Raw genomic sequence first — 21815 nt, 5'->3', positions numbered from 1 at the left:
TTGAATGCTTCCTTCCTCTTATTTTTTTTTTAAAATTTAATCACTTTTAATATTTTAATCCATGTATCTCCGATTTAATTTTTAAAAAATCAAAATATAAGGATAAAAATCTTTAATTTAAAAACTTAATTTAATTTTTCATAAAAATTTAATCCAATTGAAATTTTATCCTTTAATATTTTTTTAGATATAATTAAAAATTTATTGAATTTACAATAATATTTTGTAAAAATTTTTCTCATAAATTTTATTAATGAATTTCAGTCCATGTTATTTAAATTACTTGTATTGACCCTTATAAATTTTTTAAAATGAATCCAAAAGCCTTTATTCCATTTTTTATTATTAAATTTTTTGCGTTCTAATTGTCTTTTCTTTAATAATTATACAAAATTAAATGAGGAGAAAATACGAGTATAAAAAAAATTCATTAACTAAACAACCTTATAAAATAAATTGAAATTATTTGAATTACGAATAAAATTTAATACCAGTATGATTTTCAATAAAAAAGGGCCGAAAAATATAACCAGGAAATATTCAAATTAAATATTGTGAATAAGGGGCAAGAGGGGTAATGGGCAAGAATGAGTATTAAAATATTGAAAAATCACAAAAAATATTGTACGTTCATCATGATTAAATCAACAATTAAAATAATAATAATAACAATACAAAAGAACAAAACTAAGAGATCATTATATAATTTAAAATATTTTTATTAAAAAATCCTTTATAATTTGAATCCTTTGAGAATTATATTCCTTTTTTGTTGGTTTTTGCTATTCTTGTCTTGTTTTTTTGAATAATTCATTATTTTATTTTAATTTTCTTCTGCATGTACATACAATTTTAATATCCATGTACATTTTACATACATATCTATAAATAAATCTATACAAAATCATATTAAACCAAAAAAAAAAAAAAACTTCATTTAAACTCAATGACCTGCCACAATCATTCATTATTCATTCAACCTGGTACAATCATATTAAATAGTATTTATATGGTATTAAAGAAATGAGTGAAGTAAAAAAAAATTTTTAAATTTACATAGTAAGCATATGAAAATATAAAAATTTCAAAGAGACAGGAAGGAAAGGGTGAGTATATAAAAAATGTACTAGAAAAAAACAAAAAATATTGAAAGATTAGACAATGACGTAACATGAACTTGTCAAATTCATTATAATCTACTTTTCATCAATGGCATTTTATGTACACATCATGTATTACAAGATTGAATGAGAAATTTAAATTTACAAATTTTCTTCCTTCATATTTTTTTTTTCGCAAATATTAAATTGTTGACATTTATTTAAATTTAAAATTTGTGCAGTGATGAAAGAGAAATCAATTAAAAGATTAAATTTATATGTAGGTCTATAAATAGAAAAAAATTAAATTGTCAATCAAAATAAAATAGAAATTCAAAATACATATTTGCTTACGATGACGTTCAAAATTTTGCACGATTTTTGTTTTGTCTTGTGTGTCGTATACGAGTATTCGTATTCGTGTTACGTATTTTTTTTGTCTTATTACGGTAGAAAACTTGTAAACTATTCTAATTTTAGGAGAAAAGTAAATATTTTGTATGTTTTCAAGTTTTATAAATTCGGAGTAAATTCAGATTTAATTCGGAGTATTTTCGGAATAAGTTCGGAATGAATTCGGAGTAACTTTAGAATAAGTTCGAAATAAATTCAGAGTAAATCAGAAATAAATTCAGGATATGCTGTGGATAATTTCATAATATCTAATTTATAAATTGTATAAATCATTAACACTGTTTTTCTCCAATTTACTATTATTAATATTACAATTTCCGACTATATATACTTACCTCAAGAATATTTAAACGATTCGTATCACAGAGATCTCTACAACCAATTTCTGTTGACATATACCATCCACTAAATGCTGTTGCCGAAAATTGTATACCACCACAATCAAATAACATACCGGATACAGCTGGTAATGCATACCATCTTAAATTTAAATCAGCAAACCATTTAAGACTATTGGGGAAAAAACAAACGTGAAGAAGAAAATATTTTAATATTATTGAAAGCGGTTAATCTATTTCATTCTTTCTAATATTTAGGTAAGTACATTTAATTGGAATAAATATTTAAAAATTTCTTAATACTTACGCCGGATGTGATAACGGTACTTCTAATATTAATTCAGGTGGATAATCAAAATAATCTGGATCATGTCCATTAGCTGATACAACTAATGGTAAAATATCCCATTGAGTATTTTTACCTTTCCATCCTAATGTCATGCATACCTTAAATACATTTACAAAATATTTTCAATTAGAAATTTATTAAAATACAAAAATTCAACCAAAAACAATTTTTTATTTTTTTTTTGCTTACCTCTGTAAATTCAACATTAATTGGATCACCAATAATTGAACCATCTGGTTGACGATATCCAGCATAAGAAATTAATTGACTATTCCATATACGATAATCATGACGTCCATCAGTTCGTTGTGGAAATATTGTTATAGCAGATCTAAATATATATATACGATTTTTTATTAAAGAATAGTAATAATGGGGAAAAAATTTATTCAACTATAAAAGCAAAAATTTATTTTCAATTCATTTGAGGGGTATTTCAAATATTTTCACAATACATGCATTTTATGTGTGTGTATTTAGTTATATTGTATATTTATTTATATTTAAATTATCCTTGAATGAAATTTTGTATAATTTTGCAATCATATTTTATGTTTTTACGTATTTTATTAAAAAAAAAAAATTTTTCAGGTTCATTCAATTTCTGTTTTGTTTTATTTTCTATATTAATATGAAAATATGAATTGCAAATTTTCTTTCACCTAAAAAAAAACTCACCTCAAATTTCCTTTATTTGTAGCATATTTAATATGATTACAAATTGCTTCGAACATACCACTTGTTGTTGTTACATAACGACAGTCAAACACCTGAATAAAACAAAAATATGAGTAAAGTAAAGAATAATAAAAATTTCAATATACACCTGTACTAATAAAAGTAATTTGAATGGAGTTCCAAAAGGATTTTTTCTTTATTTTGGAGTTTTGTAATATTAAATACCATTGAAAATTGAAATGTAAAATATGAAAGTTTTGTATCCTTTTTGTATGCTCTAAATGTTTTGTAGTATAAAAAATTTTTTGACTTTTTCCTCTATGTTTGTTACTTTGTTTATTTTTTATGAAATTTTTATTTTTTTTTTGAAACGATTGGTTTGATAGTAAAATTTGAAATTAAAATTTAAAAAATTTATTGAAAAAAATATTTGTCAGGAAACAGCAAGAGTTCATTAGAAATAAATATTCGAGTGTTTCAAGAACTTGAAAAGGGATTAAGCCAATAAAATAAGTTGTGTCGTCCTGTTATTTTTGCATGGTATTGGAAATTAAAGTGTGTGTATTAAAAATTCCATTACTCTTTTGAACATTTATTTTTGCAAATAAAGCAACAATTTAAGTTATTTTCAGTTATTTTTCCAGAAAACATTTAAAAAAATACTTATTAGTTTAAATCAGCCCATCTATCCGTTTATCCTAACAATAAATTCCATGTGATCAAAAAATATATTCACCTATCTTAACCAGTAATAATTACCATTAATAATCAGCGCGTCTTTGAAAGAATGAATTTATTTCTCATCCTAAATGTATGCAATAATTTTAAATATTTTAATATATGAACAAAATAATTAAAATGGTGTAAAAGGCGAAAGATTTATTCATCTATTCAATTGAAAAGTATTGCGCTTTGCAAACCATTGGTTTGATCCAACTTTATCGAACATTTTGTACAAAAATTTTGTTTTTTTTTGTAAACGTTTTAGGAAAATTTTAAAATGTTGCAATCTATGATATATTTAAAAAAAATTCACAAAAAAAACTAAAAAGAAACTTAAATTTCAAAGCAATTTTTTAACTAGACAAATAATTGGTCTCATGAGAGAAAAATCAAGAAAAATAAAAAAAATTTCTACATTTTCTATTTTAAAATAAAATTTTTAATGCTTTTATTGAAAAAAAATTCTTTTATTTATGGAAAATCTTTAATAACTTTTAAAATTTTTCACAAAATTTATTTTTTAAAATAAAACAAAAATATTATAATTTATAAACCTAACCGCAATACTCAATTCAGTTTACTATTAAAAATACAATAGTATTTATTCTTAATATGCCATCTACCCAAAATATTTTAATAACATTTTTCTTTCCAATTTTCAAAATAATTCCTGAATTCATGAGATAATAACAAAAAATTACGTAAGCAGTTTTAGTAATGGTGACAAATTAGTCCTTAATTTAAATATGGTGCACAATACAATAACATTCTGAATAAATCCGAATATAACAGTTTGAGTTTGTGCTGAATTAAATTAAAAAAATTCAAATTTTACTTTTAGTTAAATTAAAACATAACAAAAACTAGAGGTCAGCTAAGTTGATGTCTGTTTGGGTTCGTTTTAATTATAATACAAAATTATGCAAAACAATTTAAAGAATTCAGGGGTTAAAATAGAAGACTACCTTAGAAAATTTTTCTAAATGAGAAGCTTCCTCCAATGAAATCTTTTTGTCATAATTTCAATATTACAAGCGCTGCAATTTGTCATATTTAAAATAAATCTTAAGAATAAGCAATTTTTTTTAATATGAACATTAAAAAATCTCTTGTGTATATTTAATAAATAAAAACAAAAAGTCCTTTAAAATTAATAAAAATTTTTATCTTTCTTAAATAGATCCATTGAAATTTTTCATGCATAACTTTTCATATTAAAACGGAATTTAAAATGAAATGAAGAAATTTTTTTCACTTTAAGTCCGAAATTTTATAATATGGGCACAGTTCTTTTATTATATAACAATATAGAAAACAATGGCTTTAAGAATCACAATATTAAATTTTAGCAAAAAGTAAAAAAAATTAATAAAATATACGTAACAATAAAAAATTATTTTAATGCAAAATAATACGAAATTAAAATAAAAGAAAAGAAAAATTGAATTTATTGTTATTAAAAGTGTATAAAAATTCAAATAAACTTGAACAAAATATTACGATATAGAGCATTACTAATATAATTTTATACTCTCGCTGCCAACTCCCCCTCCTCCATTCACAGTTTTTCTAACTCTCTCTCATTTAATAAGAACTCTTCTATATTGTATGAAAAGAAAGTATAATATGAGATTTTTTTTATATTTTAGAAGAGAAATTCTTGTGTTCTATGTGTCGAAATAATTCAACAATTTAGAATTAATTTTGTTATGGATGACATAATGGTGTCTTTCAAGAATAATTTTATTATTCTCAGTAAGAGTAACAACATATATTTCTTAAAATTTATTTTCTCTATTGAGTTTTTAATTAAAATTTGCAGGTTTTTAATTTTTTTTTTTGTTAATATAAATCAACTCAAGAGATTATACTTAACTATTATAATAATAAATTTTCAGTAGGGAAGGAAAAATAATTATTTTGTTCAATTTGGGAAGGATTTGAAAGGGATACGAAATTTTAAGAATTATCTCTTAAGAAAATTTATATCTTTAGCTTATAATAAGAAAAATCACTTTTAGATTTATAATAATAAAAAGCTTAAAATATTGCTACTTTGCAATACACTTCAAACCTTTTGATTGACCGTAATCAGGTCTACCGCCTACGATATCTATCGTATATATGGCACATGTTAATTAATATTGTAAGAATGCTGCTTGTAAATAATAATTATTTTAAGAAAACAAGCTAAAAATATTAAAATTTTTCGAAAAATTATAATATGTGCTTTATGATAGTGTTTGTAAATGCTCAAATATTGGTAAAACATTAAACATATTGTATAGAAAGGGAGTAGAGAAATCTCAATAGCCGAATTTACTCGATATAACCTATAGTTCCTATAGGGCCGGGAACCTTTTTTGAAAACATTAAAATTTTCTTTAAATTTTAATTGAAATGACAAAAAAATTAATAATTCGAAGTAAACTCCGAACATTTCTCACTCAAATTAATTGTATAGGAAGAGCACAAATTAAAATGAAATTTTACAAATTCATTGTTTTACCCTTTCACAATATTCCCCCTCAATTCTTAACATATTTAATATACGCACGTTGTAGTGCTCGTATTTCAACAATGTAATCAACCACATTTCCTATTCAAAGAATAAATATAATGTTTTAACAATAAATAACAAATTCATTATCATATAACTTTTATAATAATTTAAAACACCTCAAAGTGTTATACATAATTCATTGTATTACTAAATTTTATTAGAATGAAATTAAATTAAAGTTACCAAAGCATTATATAATTAAAAATTAAATTTAATTTCCTGAATATTTGAGGTGAATTTTTTTTTTTTTTTGAATTTTTCAATGGAATAGTTTTTATAATAAAATTATATGGTTGATATACGAGTATACTTAATATAATATAAAATATAAATATTCCATTCAAATTATTTTTAAGAAAATTTTTTTAAAATTTTTCTAAAACCTTGCATGTACAGTACAATTTTCTTCAGTACTAACCTGTAATTTTGACCATTGAATACGTCCTATACAACGTGATGAATTTCGCCATGCCAATTTTGCACCATATATTAATTCAGTTTCAGTTAATTGATAACTTCCATTCTCTTCAATTTCTTTTTGAACTTGTTGCCATCTAGTTTCATGTGCTGGTGAACCATGTCTGTTAAAAAAATTTAATAATACAAAATTTTAATGATTTTCTAAAATTCAAAATTTAAAAATTCTATTTTCACTATAATTTAATATTAATTATTACCTTCGAATTGAGGTGAAATATTGATCTAAAAAATCTTTAGCATGATCTAATACAATATCTGGTTTTCTAATATCATTATTCATAGTACTGAAATTCATAACACTTCCCATACAAACACCACGTGAACATTGTAATACCTGTAAAATTTATGAAAAAAAAAAAAATTCCAAAGAATGAGAATTATTTTTTAGTAAAAATTTTTTATTCCAAAATTTTACAATATTTTCTACTGTTATATAGGTTGTAGAGCATTTTGTGTTGAGTATATACTGTTTAAAGAGTTATGAGCTTTAATTAATTCTGTATTTATGCTCATTCTCAAAATCATAAAATGAAATATTCTTGTCCGTAACTTTTCTAATAATAATTATAATAGTATCACTTTTAATATAGCTTTGTGTTTCAACAGTATAGAATTATATATGTATGTAGGTACTGTCATAATATTCTATAAAGAGTAGGGTGAAAAAAAATTCTTTTCTTAATATTTTCTCTTCTCTTTTGAATGACATAATTTAAGTCAACTGCACAAAAAAGTAGCATATTAAACTTCTGTTTTTTTTCCCCTCTTTTTTTTGTCCTGAAAAAATTTCCTCTTTATAATTTTTTTTTTCTGTGTTGTTAAATTGTCAAATCATCTTGTTATTTTGATGTGTAAAACAAAGACAGAGAGAGAGAATAAAGTAAAAAGTCAGAAAAAAAATTTGATACTGTTTTTTTTCAATTTGTTGTTTTTTACCCTTTTTCCCATTCAACTCCTACAAAATATTTGTTTTTTTTTTTTGTTGGTTCTTCTCTGTCCCTCTGATTTCTTTTTATTATTCTTTACGTTCACCAATATATAGTAAATACCGTTGTGAATTTTTTAAATATTTTATGCAGTTTAAAGTGCATTTCTACCCAAAAGGTAAAATGAAAATATTTTTTTTTGTGCTATGCAAAGATTTTTTTCTTTTTTTTAAAAAAAGAGTAACAAAATGAATTTTTTTTCCAATTGCTTAAAGCAATAGAAGGAGAAAAAAACAAATATAAAAAAAATACCTAGAGTTAACAGTGAATTTTTTTTTAAATTAAAATGAAAGAGAGAAATATGAAATTTAATTTGAACTTCCTTTTTAATTTTGGATATTTTTGTATCAAAATCATGAAAAGGTAAGAAATATAGAAAATAAAATCTTTGGCAATGATTTAAAAAAACTTTTGTTTCCTATTTACAATTCTTTATCTTTTTTGACTTTTAATGGTCCTGTACTCTTGTCCTATAGTGTTCCTCTTCACTTTTATTTGCGTTTTTTTATTTCTTTCTTAAAATTCAATAGTATTTAATTGATATTCTCGGCAATTTTAACAAATTGATTGCAAATATAGAGTGTAGGAGTTAAGAAAAAAAAAATGTAAATAATAAAATTGTGTCAATCACTATTAAAAAGATGCTATATTCGACGCTATTCATCCATAAAATTATTTTCAAATAAGGAAAGAGTTGGTATAGAAATCATGTTACAGAAGATTTTTTTTCCAAATAGAATGTTATAGCACAAAGAACAAGGTAAGTTTAAAATTTTAAAAAATTACTTTTAATAATATATACCAGGGTATACTCTTATAGTTTTTAAGAGTACTAAATTAATGTACAATTAATTTTGAATTCATTGGCGGCTCTGTATTTAATTTTTCACTCATTTAATGAGAGAATATAATATACAAAATTTTCTCAATTACAATGTTGTTGAATTTTTAATTATTTCTTTTGAGAAAATTTTTAAACAGAGTATTGAGTTTGACAAATAATTACTCAAATTTCTTCTAGATTATATCTGTGTTAAAGCATTGTATTATTATAGAGCAGTGATTTTTTAATTAACTGTAATTATTTATGAAAATAAAATGGAGAAACTAATGCTTTGTTTTATACAATATAAACTGTTGAGTTGGGAAATAATTTTCTAATCGAATTTAAGAGAAAAATTTCTTAATTTCAAGAAAATATTTGAAATAATTTCGATTAATAATGTATATACCACACATATACGCAAGTTAGTGTGGTACGAGTATGACTAAATATAATTGCGGCATATAAGAACATTATTAAATAAAATGAGGAGCATTATTTAAATCAATATAAAATAATTATCGTGTAATTAAAATACTTAGTTCTCAATTAAATTTTCACACATCTTTCGCATCATCATAAGAGTAAATTAGATACTCGTTTTGATTTTATTAAAAACTTACTGAACTGCTCATTTCGTATCAACACAATCAAATAATAAATTTTCTACATTTAATAATAAAATAATTCAATTAAATATTTTTAAATTTTCTCTTCACTCTTATAAATTCTGATTAGATTTTAAATTCAAATTTAATTATTAGAAATAATTTTTTTCCTAAATTTTTGAATTTACATAATATTATACGTAAATATTTTATAGTATAACAGATTTTATAAAAAGAATTCATTCTCATGGTTATATATATGTACTTATGTTTTAGCAAATCTTTTTGGAATTAATTTCATTCATTCATTTTAAGCATTTCCAGGAATTCCGCTTTCCTATTTCTTTCTAAGATAATCCAATTAAATCACTAATAATCTTCTATCTTGATTGAATAACAATATTATAATAGAATAATTATAGAACATAGTAAGTATATATATATATAAAGAGAAAAAATCCACCATCGCAAAAAAATATTGAGATTCACCACGTTTTAATGTTAATTATTGAATGTACATTCTTTTTCTTTTCTATAACTTAAGAAATTCGTAGAATAATATTTGCCAGTATTGTGAGTCTATATCCTTAAATAACTACACCAATGAGATATTTTCTATATAAAGAGAAATATTATATTCTCTATATATATAAATAAGTAGGTATATAGGAATTTAATTTATTATATTGTGGTATTTAAAAAAAATAATCACGAATATTTAGAAAAATTAGAAAATTTTTGAAGAAACCTCGACAAGGCAAAAAATTTACAATAAGAAACTGACGCCTTCATAATAATCTATAAAGACAAGAAAATTAATTAATTAAACTTGAATTTTTTTTGTTTTCGTTGTCCTTGTTTTTCTTGATTTCTTTTTCCTTTTTAAAATTTATTATTTTAATTTTAATTAAAATTTAAAAAAAAAAAACAAAAACTTCTTGTTTTTCTGATGAAGGTAATTAATACCTTTAATTATATTATAAATTTTTTAACTTTTTTTGTATTTTTTTGTTTTTTATTTAAAGTTTTTAAAGAAAATTTTCATTTTGGAAAATTTTATACATGACACTAATAAATTGCAAAATTAGATTTTAATTTAAATGGATTTGTATATAAGAGTGAATAAAACAAAAAAGAGGAAGGTAATTTGTAAGTTTTTTAAAATATTTTCCTCTTAGCAGACTTTTAAATAATTCTCTTAGTTTTTTTTATTATAAAATTCATGCCATCAAATAATGACGGAACAAATGTTAATAGAGAATTTTATTTAGAACAAATAAAAATATTTCAGTCGTTTATTTCAACAACCTGTACCTTGACAATCTGCCAAGTTTTGTGAATCTAATTTTAATATTTTTCCAAATATTTAAGCAGCTACCTAAATCAGTGCAGCCATTTCATTACAAATTTTTAGAATATACGTAGAATGTAATTGAAAACAACCATTGCAAAATTTGGTATTAGTATCTCTATTAGTTTTTGAAATATTTAAAATATCATTTTGAAGTTGTATAATAGCTTCCCAAATCCGTTATCCGAATTGATCTAGTTACAATAGGAGCCGTCCTTGGCAAAAAACAAACAACTTGTGGAAGTTTGATTTCTATCGCGTTAATCGTTTTTGTGTTATCGTGCGAACGGACAGACAGAGATGCTGAAAATAACGCAGAATTGTAAACTGAGCAAGAGTATATATGGATTGATCATATGGCAGACGACTCCTTGGAGTGGTCACACACTCCATACCAGAGTTAATATACCTTTCATGTAGGTACAAGATATAAAAAGACTAAATTGAAACACCTTTTAATTTTTCTTTTTATTTCGTAAAAATTCCTAGTAGAATAAGAAGAAAAATTATGTTTTCAAGCATAAATAACAAAATTTTTTTCATAATAGGTAATTTTGCATCAAGTTTATAGTAAAAGCGACAGAAAAGACGCATTAGTAAAATTTAAAAAAAAAATAAAAGAAATGACATTCAAAAAAAAAATTTCATGGTTACGGTCGTAATGTGGGTACTCCAAATGATAGATCACCTATAGCTATAAAAGAAAGCTTTACATAGTAAAATTAATTAAAACAGTTCCTATAGCCCATGTATAATTTTTTCCAGTAAATTAAAAATACGACCAAAAAGTAAAATTTTTATAATTTTTATACAATTTTTATAAATTCAAGTCCGATGCAACTTTTTTAATTCGATTCACAATGGAATATTTTGTATAAAAAGTTATCGCTCCTAAACTCTTAAAATACAATGCAACTTTACTATTTAATCCTACTCTTTTATCTTTTTCTCTCATTTTAATTTTTCTTTCATTTAAATTTTTGGCCCGTTATTATAGGTTAAATATTTTTTATAACAAAAGAAAAATCATTTCTCTACAAATTATAAAAAACTTAATAAGAAAAGCAACAAATAAAGGACTATATTAATTTTATTCTATAATTAAAACTAGACGTTCACAAACACACTTAAATCAAAGGCTAGGAAGATATAAACAAAGGTAGAGGAAAAGTGTCATAATCCAAAATAAGAGGCAACAATAGAAGAAGAAAATAGAATAAAAATAGTTATAATGCAAATAATTTTATTTAAGAAAAAATGAAACTAAAACGAAATTAAAAAGGTATATATGAAAGCAAATAAGACAATAAAAAGGACAAAGGATAAAAATATAACCGGGTATGTCCAAGGTTAAATTTAGAAATTCATTTTATTCTTATATAGTCTTTTACTCTTATTATAAGTATAGATGAAATTTGTTATCATTAAACGTAATAATCGTAAAATATAAAATAATCTTTAGAATAGTGTAATTATCTTGGGTAAGATATCTACTTTGTAGATTGAGACATCTTCAAAATAGAACTATAAAGCTTATCTTCAGAACAAATCAAGAGTATTAAAATTCTTTAATATACGAATACGTCTATCAAATATTTTATATATAATTTGTATAACAGAATTCTAAAGTACATATTCGCTTGAGCTAACATGGAATTCTTAACGCATTTTAGCTATTGCTAACTATATTAATTACAGCACATAATGGAATCACTTATTGAGTTTAGTTAAAAAAATTCTAGCGCCACAGCTTTCTTCAGCCTTGTACCTGATTTCAACATGATTTTGCATATTATCATGAATATTACGAGCAGCCTTATATATTATTTTCGAACATTAAACGTTATACTTTAAAAATGAAATATTCGCTATTAAAATTCTCATGCTTTCATCACCCTGTCTTTCAATTATATCCTATCTTTCTGATTTTTCTTGTTTTTTTTAGAAATCTTTTTATAACAACCACAAGAGGAAAACAAAATAAGAAATTAAAATGCCAACTGGTCAGAACAAATAAGTTGATTTGTTGAGAAAAATAAAAATAGACCAAGACGTACACATACATATACATAACAAAAATAGTGACGTAATCGGACAAAAAGGTAAAAAATTAAAATATTCGTAAACTTGAGAAACTTGAAAGTTGAGCCCAAAATGTTATCATATCACTAAACTGTATATGAAACAACAAAAACTGTAAGAAGAAAATTATAAATAAAAAAACTGAAATTTATGATGAAAATTGTCACCATGTAAAGAGAAAATTTAATATACACAACACTGTTATCCTTGCATATTTTCTTTACAGCGTAGGTGTATTTCTGTATTTAAATGGCATACACACACCACCCATGAAAAGTGAAAGAAAAAAAAGAAAAATTTAAAAAAAACTTTGAAAGCATTACAGCGTAATAAAAATTCTTACCCTCTAATTCAAGAGAAAAAACGGAGCAAAAAATAAAAAAACAGAAAAAAAGGGAAAACTATTTCACTCACCTTCCTTTCGGATTATTATTACAGTTATTTCATTCAAGGATTAAAGGTTTAAATATTTGGTTAAAATTAAAGAAAACAAGTTTATACTATAAAACAATGAGGTTTATAAAAGAGCACATTTCAATTGTTTGTGTTACAAAATTGAAAAGCAAAGAGAGAAATTTCAAATCGAAAATGATTTTTTTGAGATCATTAAAATTATAAGAGAAAATTTGAGTAAATGAATGTTCAGAGCAATAAGTGAATTTAATGAGAGCTTTATTTTAGTGATCTATATATGATATAAACCTGTAATACGGTCAGGAGTAGCAAAAATTAAGATAAAAAAATATTTGGTATTCTTTGCGGTATATTAGTTATGAAAGAGTCGATAGAGTATGTGTGTCTCAATGTGTCACATTGTAACACAATTTTTCATTATTTTGTTATGGGAATGGTATTGAGCTTGAATTAAAAGTAATGTATAACAGTTATGTATAATAGTTATATATATTTATAACTGTTATACTGTTATACAGAAATGCATAATTATTGTGTATAGCTTACTTGTAAAAATTAATTATTTTATTTTTCATTTTTTCCACGCCTTAAAATATGCAATTTTTGTTGCTGTTACTATTAGAATTTTCTTAAAATGTATATATAAAATTCGATTAGATGGTGTATAATTTACATAAACGGCAACACTTTATTAGCATATATTTTCTATATTTTATATTATATTTCATTTAACCTTAATATACTTTTCTATAAATTAAATTTTTGCATCTTTTATCATTTTTATATTTTTCAAATTTATTATATTTTCTAATTTGATTAAAACTAAATTCATTTCTAACCTAAAAATTTTTTGAAAACTTTTATAAAATTTATAAATGCACAAAATGTAAATTTTATGTGTTTGGTGTAGATGAATAAAATTAGCATTAAATTTTATTTTAGTTCTGTTTTTAAAATATGAGCAACTATAGCTTCTCTAAATCTCGTACCCATATAGATTACATTTGCATTAGAATGCAATCAAACATGCAAAATAAAATAATGCAGTAAATTTGCATTATTCGTATGCTATCTGTTGTTCTTTAAGTGTCTGTTACAAATTTTAATAGAAGAAAATGTAAAATATTTATTTTTATGATAAAATTGTTCGTGAATTGTAAAAAAAAAGAAGAATAAGTATTATATGAAAGTTATTGTTAACCACCAATTGTCGTAAATGTAAATCAACATGTAAAATAATTTTAGGGGTAGGTAAATAATGCATAAAAATTCATATATTTTTTTATTTTATAACAAAAGGATTAATTTTTCTCTTGAGAATTTTTTTTAATTTTTTATTTTTAAAGAATTTAAGCTAGACTATCTTAAGTTGCAGAGTTAAATTTATAATTTAAATTATGTAAAAAATAGAAATCTTTAGAATATAAATACGTGAGATTTTCTTAATTTTATAAAAGAGTTTGTTTCTGAAGCTTCTTCTAAAATTAAAACATAAGAGATGGTTATACTTAATTTAAAATTTACAGTAAGCTTAAATTGCCAGCAATTGCTTTAAAAATTGAAACCCAACTTAAATGTTAAGTAAGTCTAAGAAAATTAAAACAAGATTTCCATATCGAAATTTTAATTATTTTGGTTTTCGCTCATTTTTCATACTATTTATACTCAATTTATATTTATTCATACTATTTTCTCTTAACTCTTTTGTTGTATAACAGTTTGACGTAATTTTTCGCTTCTGAATTTATATAAACACAAGTTATTTAATATCATTAAATTTCTGAGTCTATAATTTTAATTTTGACATTATTTTATTCTACAATAGCTCAATTATTCATTGTAAATCCTTAATTATCAGAAAACACCTTTCTAATGTAAATAATTGTGTACAATTTTCTAGAAAAAAAAAGATTTTAAATAATTTTAATTCTTTAAAATTTCGAAATAATTTAATTTAATTTATTTCAAGAAAAATGTAAATTCTAATATTTTATGTTTAAATTAACTGTTGACAATAATTTTATTTTTTATACTAAAAACTTATTGCAAAAAAAAAAGGAATACTTTGAAAATTACATACAATTTCATTCATTCTTTTCATATCAAAGTTAAAGAGCGTAAAATAAACTAAATGAATGAATGAATGTTGTGATTTTATAAAAAAAATAAATTTCTTTTTCTTATTCAAACAAAATTTCAATGTAAACTTCATTAGAATGTAAAAGGATAACAGCTATTTAAATTGAGAATAAGAAAAATTATAACAAAAATGAAAATTAATAGAAAATATAAAAAAGAAAAATAATCCTTGTCCAAAACTAATGTAAATGTAAAGTTGAAGAATTTCCTGTACAATAAAAAAAAAATCAGGAAAAAAAAATAAGGAAGATAAAATGTCCAAGATAAATTTGTTGTATAAAAACGAGAACGATAAATCGGAGGATAAAATAGATGCCACATAATGTACAATATTGCTGTTGAAAGTGTTCCGTATTTAAATTTTACTCACTATAAAAATGGAGAAATTTTATGAGAGAAGAAAATTTTGTTCACATTCACCATCATAAATTTTTAAATTGTAACATAATTTAGGAGAATTCAATGAGAGAATGATTGAAACCGATCGAAATATTGACTGGAGAATTGTAAGAGCAAATTTAATCTTATTTCAAGAGAGTCAGTTAAATTCAAGTAGCATGCGAATAGAAATAAACACATTTAAGGAAACACAAAAAAAAAAAATAAAAGTGAATTGAGAAGAAGAGAAATTTAATAAATATTCCAAGAATATATGAAGTAGGTTTTAAAAATCTATCAGGGGAGAGCAGTAATTTTAAGTGAGTAAAAATATAAGAGTACAATTTAAGTATTCACTGAAAATGTTAATTGCTCTTATGTAGCACATTTTCTTTATTAAATTCTTTAAAATATTATCTTTGAAAAGTTTAAATTTAATCCAATGAAGAATAAATTCCAAATTAAATTATTATTCCTGATTTTCGTTTATATTTTGTTTTTAAAAATCTTACAGCTTTGTGACCCACACAACTCTTTAAAAACTCTACGTAAACATGAATACTGTGTACTATAAAATAAATTTTATGTATAGATCATTACCATTATAACAATTCTATTTATCCTATTTCACTTTTTTTTTTCTCACAGTAAGCTAAAATATAAAATCCAAACTATAAAAAGAAGGGGTTATTTTATTACAAAACAGTTAAAGAAGAAAAACTCTATAAAAACTGTAAAGATTTGTTTTGTTTAATAAAATTTGCATTTACAATGGTCATCTATATTTAAATTTTATTCAAGTTGAATAAAAATTCCACATTTTTTTTTCACTCAATTTCGTATATATACATGTTGGTATAATACTATTATAGTAACTGTCCTGATATGAATGCAAATATCTTATTCAATATAAAAGAGTTTTTTTCATTTCTCATCTAAAATTGTGTTACAATAGTAAAATTTTGAAAAATTTAAATTAAATAAATTTTCTGTAATATTAAGAAAGACTGTGAAATAATCATAATTTTTAATATTTCAAATTATGTGAATGTTATGATGAAAAGAAAATTAAATCATAATTATTATCACTCCTATAAATATGCAATTTTTATTCGTTAAGGAATTTTGATTGTATTTTGAATTAAAAAAAAGTTTTTAGTACGAAATTAATTCTTTTTGAAAAATTTGATTAAAAATGAATTTTATTAAACCAGAAATCCAGAAATTGTATTTTTGGATCTACTCTTTATGAATGACGAAAATTAATTCTTTTTCTACCTTCACTTAATGGCGATTAGACTTGTAAGTAATCTAACATAAAAATATATGAAGTAATTTTCTAATGTAATTGCTGTTCTAACGGTTAACTTACGTTAACATAAGCATTAAATAGTTTTGGAACCCTTTCTCTCATAAAATCTCTGCATTTAGAATGAAGTGCAGTATTGTATTATGCATTATTAAGAAAATCAAATGATCAATATGATCTCAATATTTCAAATATTCTATACTTTGTATGCATGTACATCTAGTCAATATTGCAAGCATAGTCAATATTAATTAATATCTAGTCAATATTATTTTAGCAATATGTTTTAAATATTTATTAAGTACCTTAAACTATGACAACAGCTTTTCTATGACGAAATTTAAATAGAAATTCATTGAAATAATAGAAAACAAAGTTTAAAATGCAATCATTGAGATATTCAACTCTCGTAATATTTTATTCTAAAGGCAGAAATAATTATAATGTGAACGTTTCTTACAACAGTACCAGTCATTTATGAAGTGTTTTTGTAGAAACTTTTTTCTCTCTCAACAGCAATTCTTCTTTATTTTTCATTAAAATGTAAATTTTATTTTTATTCTCTCTCTTCCTCTCTTTAGTGCTTTTCAAATTAATATAATGGAAATAAATTTGTTACTTCAATTTAATTTTTTTTTGTGTTGAAACTTTACAGTTCTCTTCATATTTTGTAGGTACACAAAAAAAAAAAATAAAATATGAAGAAATTTTTTTTGTTTTTGTTGTTTGAAGGGGTCATCATTGAATAATTTATTTACTGCTTAAGTAGTTAGTTAAACAAGAAGTTTTGGAAAAACATAAATATAAAAACAAAGAAGTTTTTTGCTTTTAAAAATTGAATTTTTAAAAAAATTTTTTTCCCTCATCTTGAAATATTGAGTTTCAAATTCAGGGCTCTTAAGTGAATTTTTTAAATCTTTCAATAAAATTGTAATAAAGTCTTCAATATGAAAATTAAATTGTTCACATAAGGTATTTTTAAAGAAATATTGTAAAAATTTTTGTAAAATCAGAAGAAATTGTTATCCTAAAAGTATGCAATTTTTGTAAATTTTAAAATTTCGTTAAAATAAATTTTAATCGTTAGCACGTTGTCAAAAATCATCCATAATTTTCAAAAAAAAAATCCAAAATTGAAAATAAATCAGTTCTGTCACATCTCAAGAGTCTATATGATAGTCTCAAGAAATAAAATTGAATTATTAAAAAACCAGTCGAAATAGGATTCATGTAGGGCTCATAACTAAACAAGTTATTCACAATTACTTTAGACTTTAAACATCTAATGTTCAAAATTAATGGTCTTTTATTGGTACAATTTCAAAATTGAGTGCACTTTCAAGAACATCTTACTTTTATAATAAAAAAAACGATCTGCCAAGTTGAAAATAACCAAACACAAAAAAAAGTACGCAATCAAGTGTTTTAAATCTTTATGCTGTGCAAAATAATTAAATTATCTATACTATGGTGTGATGATGAACACCAGAATTTCAAGTTCTAAAAATTCGTTTGTGCTTTCATTCTTTGAAAAACGTTTAAGGCTATTCACTTAAGGATTTTATTTCAATTCTAAAATATGGTTGACAAACTAATTTCTAAAGGCATGAACAAAGAAAAACAAATATAAGAGGAACAAAGCAAAAACGAAAGCAACAGCACCACAAGACAAACTAAAATAGAAAAATGAAAAGAACATCGAAAATAATTTTGAAATTTTTTTCTCTTTTTACAATAAGGTAATCTTATGTTTTCCTTTTGATATGACAAAAAAAAATGAGAAAAACAGGAAAAAAATAAAAATGCCTCTAGTGTACCTCAAATGTCGTAGTTTAACGGTTCTTCGCCCTTAACGCATGTTCAAGTACCCAATTTAAGTCATTTATGGTAAGTCAATGGTAATAATGGTATATTCAATAAGAAAGTATAAAAGATTTAAGGATATAGAAGTTTTAAGGATGAAAAAATACTTGAAGGAAACAAAAGAAAATAAAAATCACGTATAAAATAGGATAATCGTTTTTTCTGTTTTGCTGTCTAAAAAGTATTAGAAAAGTGGAAGTAAGGAATTAACAAGAGAAGACCCTGGTGGACCAAGTGTATTTTTTTATATTCTTGTAATTTGTTATGTTCTTTTTTTTTTAAGAAAACAAAAATTTGAAGGACTTTTCGTAAAAAAAGAATAATATATTTTATTTTATTTTTAAGGATTTGTGTATATTTTTTCCATTTTTTTATAAAAGTAGCAGTTAGCAGCTGATCTTTAGTAGAAGAACTTCAATTGAAAGTAGAAGAAAAACGTTCGTGCAATTTAAACCTGGCTTATTCCTCTCCACACATTATAATGCATGAGAGGGCCATAAGTTTTTAACCTTTTCCATTTTCTTGAATTCATTAAAATTAAAGAAAATTTTCTTAAAATAGACGCACGTTACACGGGTTATTTTTTAATAATTAATAATCAATTTTAATAAAATTAAAGGATTAATTATTAATTAAAGGACTATTTAAAAAAGGGACTGTTTAAATTAATCAAAATGCTAATTAGTTTTTTTTATTCTAAACCTTTGGGTATTAGACGTCGGATATTCTTAAATGATTCTTAAATTCCAAAAATCAATATTTTTGGAAAAGTTGATTAAATCAGTGAATGAATAAACCAATGATTAAACGAAAAAAAATGAAATCTTAAATGTCTATAAAGAATTTAAGACATATTTAGATTTATCTAAAATTTATCTAAAATTTGTGCGCGTCTAAATCAAAGAAATAAATTCGCAGAGAAAAACAAATAATTAAAGCTGTGGAAAACTTATGACTATTAGTTGATACAAGCAATTGGGTTCCATCGAGGTGTTGTAGAATTAGGAATTTTTAAGATCAGCTTTTAGTCCGATGGCAATCTTTAACTCCATAATTGTGATAATCTGGAATGTACTCTGAATTTAAAAATTAATATGAATTCTGCAATTAATATGAAATCTAACCTAAGGTACTTTATTAAAACATATTAAAAATTACGATAAATTCTTATAAAATTTTGCAATATGATAAATTTATTTGACTGAGCATTTAATAGGAGTGATAGTCCAATAAAATTATTGAGTAAAAAATCCTACAATCCTACATAAAAAAGAGAAATACAAAGTCTATTTATGAACAATAAATAAACATCTGGGATTTATTTGAAAATTTTTTAACTGTATCACTATAGGACATTGTTTATTATCCTTTGTATAATAAATAAAATAAAAAAATAAATTAAATAAGAAATAAAAATTTTAATATTCTTTGTAAAATCTATAGATTTGCAATTTTTTTTTTCTTTTTGTTATTTAGATATTTTCCTTTAACTGGACATCAGTTTATTATTATTTGTTATAATAAAATGAGAGGGTGTTTTTAATAATTTCAATTTAATTCGAATGAATTTTAAAGTCATATTTTATTAGTAGTCTATTGAATGCCACAATAAATTACATTAAAATTTCTTAATCACACTAATGTGGGAAGAACGAAAGTACCCACCATTAGGGGTATTGTTGTAATTCAGTTCAACAGTAATATAATTCAAGGTGTTCTTTTCGAAGATATTTTCTTTACATTTAAAAATAAAATTTTTAAGGTTTCAAATTTTAAATTTTGTAAAGATCAAAATTGGAATCAATTCGTCGAGATGAAATAAATTCGACTGTTCATTAAAAATCAAGAATATTTTATAAACAAAATTTTTAATATCGTAATTTACTTTTGAATAGAATTTTAAATTTTTTCAAGTTCTTCATATTTATATATTAATTTTTCTCTAATATTTTATTGAACAAGCTTAACTATTCTCATTCACGTCTAATAACAATGACCATCAAAGGTGATTTGCAAAAATTAAATCGAGGTGATTTTCGAAATTATTAAAAGAAAATTGGAAGAAATCTAAAGAGAAGAAAGTAAAAATTTCTATAGTCAGGAGAATAAAATTTTAAGAAATTTAAAATTCATAACATTTTTATAAAAATTTTCCAATACTTTAAGATTAAAAATTCTCAAGCCACTATAAAATTCCATCACAATTCCAAATAATCATAATTTTTAAAATCTCTATATAAAATATTAAACATTTTATGAAAAAACAAAAATTTTAAGAGTAGCAAGAAAAAAAAAACCAAAAGGAAATAATTATTATTTTTCAGACTAAACACTCTCTTTCGCTCTCGCTCTTTCTCTCTAAATTCTAAGTGATTATCTTAAATGTTCATAATCGTTTAACGGAAACAAAATAAAATGAAATCCTTGAAGATTATTAAAAAAAGGAAAAAAAAATTCTTATATTCTAACATTTGCAATAAAACTTGGGAGGGAAAATACCAAGACATTCAGCAAAAACAAATGTTTCTTGTACAAATTTACAATAAAATATCAATGATATTTGTATATAAATGTATGCGTGAATTTCCCCACAATTATACGCAACATATACGAAAAAAAAAAATATAATATTTCCGATAATATTATTTTCTTCTACTTGCATATACATACAACACTTGTTAATCCTGTTATCTTATCGCCAGAAAGAAAAGTAAATATATTTTAAAAGTATACATCCGATTTGTATGATATTCTCTCGGTACTTAATTCCTACCTCTTCAACTAAATTGTTAGCACACAAAATTCCAAAAAAAAAAATACAAAAAAATTTTATTCTTAAATTTTTGAATATTTTCCCCTCCTCTCTTTGGAATCCCCTTTTCTATTACCTTCACCTACTTTATTACTGTTATAGGCATTTATGCAATATATACGCCCCAAAATATATATACGCCCCAAAATATATTTACGCAATATATAAATTCCCTTCCTAAAGGAAATGGTTAAACAATACCGTAATGTACTAAATTCGTAATCTTAAAAAAATATCAAAAAATTTTCTGATTGAGAACTCCCTGTCTGAGATTAAAATGAAATTACATTTGAGAGTATTTTTTTTTTTTATTCTGCGAAGTTATTATTGTCAATCTATTTCCCTTGTCCGATTAGATCTATTGCTCTTTTGATGTTGTATTGTGTAGGTAATAGAGCGGTGTAA

At 23.0% G+C, this 21815-nt stretch overlaps 1 protein-coding gene across 4 annotated transcripts in view; it reads right to left on the bottom strand.

The window, feature by feature from the left end:
* The window catches only part of LOC129618573 (nitric oxide synthase), a 199967-nt gene that overhangs the window by 66025 nt on the left and 112127 nt on the right, over positions 1 to 21815 (bottom strand). For all 4 annotated transcript variants that reach the window (XM_055533403.1, XM_055533406.1, XM_055533404.1 and 1 more), the window contains exons 7-12: positions 6843 to 6979; positions 6584 to 6746; positions 2880 to 2971; positions 2391 to 2532; positions 2160 to 2299; positions 1850 to 2024 (exon numbers count right to left, since the gene is read on the bottom strand). In XM_055533403.1, the coding sequence (XP_055389378.1) occupies positions 1850 to 2024; positions 2160 to 2299; positions 2391 to 2532; positions 2880 to 2971; positions 6584 to 6746; positions 6843 to 6979 (849 nt within the window). The remainder of the gene's footprint in view (positions 1 to 1849; positions 2025 to 2159; positions 2300 to 2390; positions 2533 to 2879; positions 2972 to 6583; positions 6747 to 6842; positions 6980 to 21815) is intronic.

This window comes from Condylostylus longicornis, unplaced genomic scaffold (assembly GCF_029603195.1).
Source record: "Condylostylus longicornis isolate FDR11 unplaced genomic scaffold, ASM2960319v2 ptg000009l, whole genome shotgun sequence".
Classification (NCBI taxonomy): domain Eukaryota; kingdom Metazoa; phylum Arthropoda; class Insecta; order Diptera; family Dolichopodidae; genus Condylostylus; species Condylostylus longicornis.
Note: the sequence above shows the minus strand (reverse complement) of the source record. Positions and strands in the feature narration are given on the sequence as shown.